We start from the raw sequence: 8359 nt of genomic DNA on the forward strand, positions 1-8359 counted from the left end.
TTTTATTAACAAAACAAATAAAAATACACCATGCTATAGGGCAGGCTATGCCTAATATAAAATAACAAATAACTTACAGAAAGTTTAAGTAGGTATACAAAACTGGAAATAAGTAAACATGTATAATATATAACCAAATAAATAAGAAACTTAGAAAGTTTATTAGCTAAACGAATAAGAAAGCTTGGAGGCAAGGCATACACCTTGATGTCAAATAAAATAAATAAATTACACAAAGTTTAAATAAAGTAAAAATCAGCAAACACTGTGGAACCAATTAAATAAGAAATGAATGTTTAAAAAAACTTCCAAAATCACCTTAGATAAACAGCAAAAGTCAACAGGCTTTTCAAAATCCCAAATACTGCCAAACAGGCACTTTTGCATTTTCGTTTCGAAACTAAATCATTCGCGATCGTCTTGTCTGTTTCACCCCACTCTTCTTGTCAGTCAGCTCGACTCACTCTCCTCACTGGATAAATTAAATCTGATCTGTGATGCGACTGTCGATCGTCACGCTGCATTGAGCAGCCACGTTCAGTTTTTAATTGTAGTGTCTGTTCTTTTACTAAACTAAATTATTTTTATTACTATAAAAAATCTAAACGACGGTGGGGGTCGGTGCCGCGGTGGGCAAGTGACATAACCGGTGTTGCGGCTTATCAACGGTATCACCATCAGCACCGTCTATCGCGGCAAGCCTAGATCTTACCTGTTGAGCCAGTGTCCAAAGTCGGGCAGGTGCGCCCACTGCACTCCGGTCTGATTCAGTGACCTCAGCAAGCGGCAGCAGGTCAAGGTCAGCAGTGGGGTCGCCAGCGCCAGCCATTTCTCTGAGACCCAACTCATTCCCAGCTCCACCGCCGGGGAGAATGACGGTCCTTCTTCGGTGCTGGAGGGAAGCAAAGGCCCCTCGTCCTCCTCCTCACCTCGATGCCTCTGTTCCCTGAAGTACTTCCTGCAGATGTCCTGGAAGATGGCCAGGCACAGCGTGTTGAGCAGGAAGTACCAGGTCTGGTGCTCCTCCTCTATGAAGCTGCTGGAGCCCAAACTCAGGGTGTGACCCACCGTACCGATCAGCAACAGAGTGTCCAACTCCGACAGAGTCCAGTCAGAGCCCTAGAATGAGGGAGAGAGGTTACTATTAGCCTCCTTGTTTCAAACCTAGTGAGTTGCCTCGCTGTTTACTACTCCCTACATAGGCAGCTACCTTCTAAGGCAGCATAATAACTGAAATGGAGCCTCATAAGTGACTGATTTGGAGATTTACACAGACAGCAACTCTGTATATCAAAGAAAATAGTTGATTCACAGAAAATACACAGCAAAAACACATGCATAAGTTACTGATTGAACTAGTTTTATTAATATAATTTTCAGTACTGATTGAAATATGCTTAATCAAGAGGATTTCTAGGATATTTTTCTTCCATTGAGCTTCTGAGATGGACTTGAGTTGGTAGGATTTTTTTTTTATTATTTTTGAAATTTCTTATGCTCATTTAATTGTTTAAAAATACAGTAATAACTGCAAAATTTTGAAATATTTTTTACAATTTATAACATCTGTTTTCTTTGTGAATATATTGTAAAATGTATTCCTGTGATGCAAAGCTGAATTTTCAGCATCATTACTTTAGTCTTCAGTGTCACATGATCCTTCAGAACTCTTTCTAATATGCTGATTTGCTGCTCAAGAAACATTTCTTATTATTATCAATGTGGAAAGCAGTTGTGCTGCATCATATTTTTGTGAAAAACCATGATGCATTTCTTTTTCCAGGATTCTTAGATGAATAGAAAGCTAAAAAAAAAAATATTGTAAGCTTAATGAATTTTTTTTTTTTAAATCAAAACATTTGCTGTTTCTTCTGAGGAGCACAAATGATAAATGCAATCATGATACATGTACCAAAGAAAGTTAGCACGCAGTTTCTTCCACTTCTTTGGACATTTTATATGGCACAGAGCATGCTGTGCCTCCAATTGTTGCAACACATTCACTCCAAACATCCCGTCATCAACACATCATGTATGGCCATCTTCCATACAGACAAAAGTTTGCACAAAAAAACAAAACAATACAAGCAGTCAGATGTGAAGCATAGAGAGAGAAATGGAGTGGAAAAGGTGAAGCGGTGAGAGTTGAAAAGGGCAAAAACCACAAATAACCGAAAAATATGACAGTTTGTGACAGTAAAACGCTGCTGACACTGAAGTCACCGCTGTCCAACACTGTAAAACAACTCTACAGACAGCACTTTGATGTGTAGAGCCCTGAGCTAACATACAAACACACACACACACACACACACACACACACGAGGTGAGAGCGCATGTTGTGTTTCCCACAGTGTGTAAGTGCAGGGCTGCTGGGAGCAGAGCAGTGTTGACTCAAAGGGAAAGTGCTAACATCCACACACACACACACACTTCTCTGGGGAATCCTGTACCCTGGTCGATTTCTTCACAATCACGCACAATGGTAAGTGATCAAAATCAGCCCAACTTAATGCACAATTCTGGTCTCATTACGAATGATTCATCACTGCCTGCTATTCTGAAGACACAAATGTTTGTTTTCATTATCTTTCATTCAAATGTAATCACAATCTTTTGCATTCCGAAACAAATTTTCTTTTCTTCTAATCGCAGACGCACAGCGGACAAAAATATTATTAACCAACTATATTTTTGTGAACAAAATGTGAGTACTGCAGTGGCAGATTTTTTCACTAGGTGTAATCAAATTAAAATCAAGTGACAATATCTGCCAGTGCATATTACATATAAAATATAAATAATAGAATATATAAGAAAACATAATAAAAATCTAATAAAACAACATTTTTTTGTGAAAAACAAGCCCAATATATAAAATAATAAAATAAATAAATACATAAAAATAATACATTATAAGAAGAAAATAAGAATATATATTAAATGTTACATTTATAAATATATATTAAAAAGTCATTATAATAATTATATTTTATTCATTATATTATTAGTAATTTTTTACAGTACACTAAAGATCATCTCATATAACATCACAGGATTATATCAGTTATTATTATACACTAAAGCTAAAACTATTTTAAAATTTTTTGTTAATTTAAATAATGCTGATATAAAATAAAATTTAGTGCCATTTTGGAGAGTATCCACTGAACATAAACAGCGTATGCTATTCTGTGTCAGCTGCATCACGCCGGATCTGTTTCTTACGTTGTTGTGATTTGATCTGAACGAAAACAGCGTATCCGTGTGGTGCGGCTGACACAGAACAACATACGCTGTTTGCGTCCAGCGGATACTCTCCAAAATGGCACTACGGTGACACAGAGGAGACGAATTGTTGAATAAAGTCTTTTTTTTTTTTTTCTTTTGCGCACAAAAAGTATTCTCGTAGCTTCGTAAAATTACGGTTGAACCCCTGATGTCACATGGATTATTTTACCGATCTCCTTGCTATGTTTCTGGACGTTGATCGTGTAAGGACCCTTGCTGTCTATGGGAGGGTCAGAGAGCTCTCAGATTCCATCAAAAATATCTTCATTTGTGTTCCGAAGATGAACGAAGGTCTTACGAGTTTGGAACGACATGAGGGTGAGTAATTAATGACAGAGTTTTCATTTTTGGGTGTACTAACCCTTTAAGTAAAATCCCTTTTCTAGTATTTTTTCCTTAACACAATATCTTAATATAGAAATTAATTTCTTAGATTCTGCATGTTCTAGCAGGTGATATTGCTTCAAATCATGAAACAGGTTAGTGTTCCCTGACTTTGATGGCACGAGCCTTTAATACATGTCTACATTAATAGTATAATAAAATTCCATATGTATGTCCCACATTGTTCATGGCATGTGTGGCACCATTAATGCTGTTTCGCTCCGCTTTTGGCACATAAACAATAGAATGTGTTATCGTTTTATCGAGTTATTATTGTGATAATTATCATTAATGTTTTATCACCCAGCCCTAGTCCCTCTCTACTTTACTTCCAGTGAAAAATCAGTTTCCCTCACATTACTGAAGTTAAATGTGCTGTTCTTGCTCAGTTCAAACAACAGACAGTATTTCTAAGTGATAAACAGCATCTCAGCAGCACACCGTTTGCTCTGATAACGCAATACTAATTGGTCGCTCTGTGGCTTGTTGCGTGTGTGTGTGTGTGTGTGTGTGTGTCCCTGGTCATGATGGATACGACCATGTGCAGCCTTGATGTGTGTTACCATGGGGACCGGTCACATCTCACCGGTGTGACAAGGCCTCGCCACGGCAACCATTCATCCCATTCATCACCCGGGCAACACCTGGGTGGAAGTCATCCGGCGGGGGAAATGGATTGTGTAAGCAACTTGTGTTTGTGTAAACACCGTCTGGGACAAACTCGCTCTCGCTTCTCATTTCTGCGCAAACCGTCTCTCTTTACTTTTTCGCTTTTTCATATTGTCGGTCCCATCGAAGGGAATATTGGGATCCACGACCAAAAAGCAGCACAAATGCATCAGGAGTTTGTTTTCTGGGCTGCGTTCAGGTCTCCGATGGTTTCATCATTGCAGGAGCGAGCGCTGAGCTAACGGGGCCACGCGCAGTAATCTATATGCTAATCCAGAAACAGACAGAAATTCCCTCTGACGACAGGCTGTGTGTGTGTGTGCCTCACCATCAGCTCATGTGCAACTAAACAGCCTGTATGTTTCTTTAAAGTAGACATATTGTACAGTATTGTATGCTTTCCCTGAAGTCCACTTATAATGTTACACTTTCTGCGCTGTAAATGGGTTTTTCATGAGCATTTTCCACCCTCTCTCTCTGACCCGTACAATTAAACAGCCTGCTTTTGCTGTTTTTGAGGTCAACATGAAACAGCATTTACAGCCTATTTTACTTCTGCAATGCGAGTAGAACAGATTATTTATTTAGGAAAAAAAAAGTACTTTTATCCATCAGGAACTGAAGTGTACAGTGCGTGTTTCATAACTGAATGAATCTAAGATGAATAAAAATTTGTGTTAATTTTGTCAGCTATTTTTAATTTAGTCTTAGTCCGGTGTCAAATATAACTTAGTTTTTACCATATTTAGTCAACTTGTCCAGTTTTAGTTTTAGTCGACTATGTTCACCATGTTAGTTTAAGGCTATGTTCACACTTGGCAAGCTGTCAGCATCTGTTTTACATTATAATCCTATGGAGTAAACAGGCCCGTAACCAGCTATGAGGCCACCGAGGTCCAGACCTCGGTAAATTTTTCATGTTCAAAAATAAAATTTGTTCTTTGAATGACTAATTTGCTGTTAAACTCCTCATATGAATGCCTGCATGACATGTATAATTCAGTTAAGACAGTTTGCAAGAATGTTTAGCGTCCCTGGTATGAAAAGGATCGCTGCGAGACGTTGACGGAGTGAACGAGGCTTGAGAGAGTTGTTGTGAGTGAGGGCGCGGGCGCAGCGTGTTGCCAGATCCAGCTATTATAAGCGTTTTTGGACTTGTCTTTTTCACTTCATTTAAAACTTTATAAAGTTAATAAAGAAGGAAGTTGCAGTTTAGAGTCACCGATATCTTTATCTTATCTTATTTGCAAAAGATTTGAAATTATTTTGGTTTATTTTTAGTTTTAATGTTTGTTTTAGTATCAATATCTGGCAACACTGCACCGCCGGCACTTAAACTGAAAGCAATCAAAAAAGCCCATGGACAGGCTTTTGCTGACAGGATACGACATTCGGTAAGGGAAATGCAAAAATTATGATATTATCTGTCATAAACGTTATCAACGCTGTCAAAAACAGGAGCATTTAACACTAGTACACACAGATCTGTAGAACAAGTAGGTTACAGAATGAAATGAAATATGCAAAAACTAGCCATGAAGAAGTCTATGCTATGTCATTCAGTATAGTTAAATTTTCACAAATCATGCTATAAACTTGCATAAGAGCACTAGACAAAGTTATTGTAGTTATATATTGTTGCAATAAACAACTGATAAAATTATCCACCCTTAAATATAGTAAAGTATTAACAGATTTTGATGCAATAAATAGGGTATGATTTAAAAAATAATCATTCCTCCAAAACAGAGAAAACATCTTTCACAAACATCTACATGTCTGTCTCCTTTAAAGTGTTTATAGTGTATATAATGAGTTGTATTTGTAGGGGTTATTATAACACAATTCTTTAACACCAACCCCCATCACAATAACACTAATAAAAATAAGTACATGACAGGGAAATTGTTTGCTTTTTTGACATGACAAGAAAACACTTTGAAACAGTGCCTATTAATAGTCAATATAAAATTAGCTTTCTTTTAATCAATTATTCAATAGAAACATGAATAGAGGCAAATTTGTTATGATTGTAATTTTTTGGATTTGAAGGTGTGATAAATTCACTTGTTTTCCACAATAATTTTTTTCAATTTAATATAAATGAAATAAACAATTCTACAAAATGTCAAATCAATGTGTGATTTCATAGAGTGCATCATTTTTATTAATAGGTGAGGCTTTTTGACTCCATTATACTACAACAATAAGCTCAAACAATCATTAAATAGCAGTTTGGCGAATATTGGTGAATAAGTACACTATTAAAAATAAAGGTTCCAAAAGGGTATGTATGTATGTATGTGTATTCATTCATTTTCTGTGATGCCATAGAAGAACCATTTTTGTTTCCACACAGAACCTTTCAGTGAGCAGTACTTAAAAAAAACTTTTTTTTTTCCAAAAAAAAGAAAAGAAAAGAAAAGAAAAGAAAAAAGCTCTTTCAGAATGGAGTACGTTATTACATTTTGATGAAAGATTACAAAGACTTTAGGAATATGCAAATGAGCACATGTGAAAACACGTGCAGGACTAAGAGATGCGGTCTTATGAGAGTGAGAGTAACTTTTGAGTTTTGGATTATAATAAAAAACAAAACATCCTCTGAAGTGTCGAGTAAACATCTCTATTAACAAGGATGACAGCAGCACTAATTGATCAGGAGGCAATTAAAGGGGTCATATGATGCTGCTAAAAAGAACATTATTTTGTGTATTTGGTGTAATGAAATGTGTTTATGCGGTTTAACAAGGGACATGAAATACAGAGACAACCCACATCTGCTGGAAACAGAGCTGGAATCACCTTTAAAGGGGTCATATGATGCTGCTAAAAAGAACATTATTTTGTGTATTTGGTCTAATGAAATGTGTTTATGCGGTTTAAGGTTCAAAAAACACATTATTTTCCACATACTGAAAGCCGATCCTGCGATCGACAGCACGAAGTTGATGTATTTCCTCAGCGACCAGCACGGATCAGCTCCAGGCATGACGAAGTGATATCGTCCTCTTTTGGAAGGCCAAACAAAGTAGTTTCGCTTTCACAAAGAAACACACAGCGCCTTTACGACATGGCAGTGGCAGCAACAACAATACTACAGCGAGAATAAAAGTTACGCCTTCTTTCTTTGCGTGCACATTTGGGCGGTGTTATGCAAATCTTCCCACAGCGTAACGTAGGTATGTGGGGGCGTGTTAGAACGAGCCGTTTTAGGTAGGTGTGGCTGACTCTTAACTTTTATAAAGAATATCTCTTTGGATTTGAGACTTTAGTCTTTGCAACTTTACAGATCTTCTTTATGCACCAAGAGCTTGTAACACTCCAAAGAGAAAGGAAAAATTAAAATCGCATCATATGCCTTTAAAACAAGACTGATTTTTGTAACATTGATTCTTGTATATTACTACAATTATTTATTTATTTTATTTTGTTATTATTTTAAACATGACATTGCAAAAATATTGTGCTATTATTGTCATGCAAATGAAAAAAAAAATGATAGGAATACACAAAAGTTACTGTAACAGAAAAAGATTATTTTGACATCGGTCTAAGTATTATTCATTAATGCTTTTAGAATGATCATCATTCCCTAATTTCTACTGATCTCAGCAGTTCCAATAAGCCATCAGTGAGGGAGGTTACTGTCAATCATTACCAACTTGCAGACGCTTTGCGTCAATCCCATGATTCACTTCACCTCTGTCTCACAGGTATCGGCTGAGGGGTCACTGTCACACATGTGGGAGTAACTCAAATTTCTGTCAAATTGGCCCGGATCCTCGGAGAGCCCATTATATGAAGAATGAATTGGAAATACAGCCAATTATCTCCTGGATCTCCACCTGTCAATTATACATCTGAGGCTGTAGTGCATTTCAAAGGGGCAACAGCCTATTTCTACGTAGAATTTTATTCATTTTTTATTTTTTATATATATATTTATATATATATTATATATATATATATATATATATATATATATATATTGTATATATATATATATATATAT

The 8359-nt window shown here is 36.5% G+C and overlaps 1 protein-coding gene across 1 annotated transcript in view; it reads right to left on the reverse strand.

The window, feature by feature from the left end:
• The window catches only part of LOC107688002 (GPI ethanolamine phosphate transferase 2-like), a 145138-nt gene that overhangs the window by 51164 nt on the left and 85615 nt on the right, over nucleotides 1–8359 (reverse strand). Inside the window, 1 exon segment of the mRNA XM_016485536.1 lies at nucleotides 713–1119. Within this exon segment, the coding sequence (XP_016341022.1) occupies nucleotides 713–1119 (407 nt within the window).

Source organism: Sinocyclocheilus anshuiensis, unplaced genomic scaffold (genome assembly GCF_001515605.1).
Source record: "Sinocyclocheilus anshuiensis isolate Anshui unplaced genomic scaffold, SAMN03320099.WGS_v1.1 scaffold189, whole genome shotgun sequence".
In the NCBI taxonomy this organism is placed as follows: Eukaryota; Metazoa; Chordata; class Actinopteri; order Cypriniformes; family Cyprinidae; genus Sinocyclocheilus; species Sinocyclocheilus anshuiensis.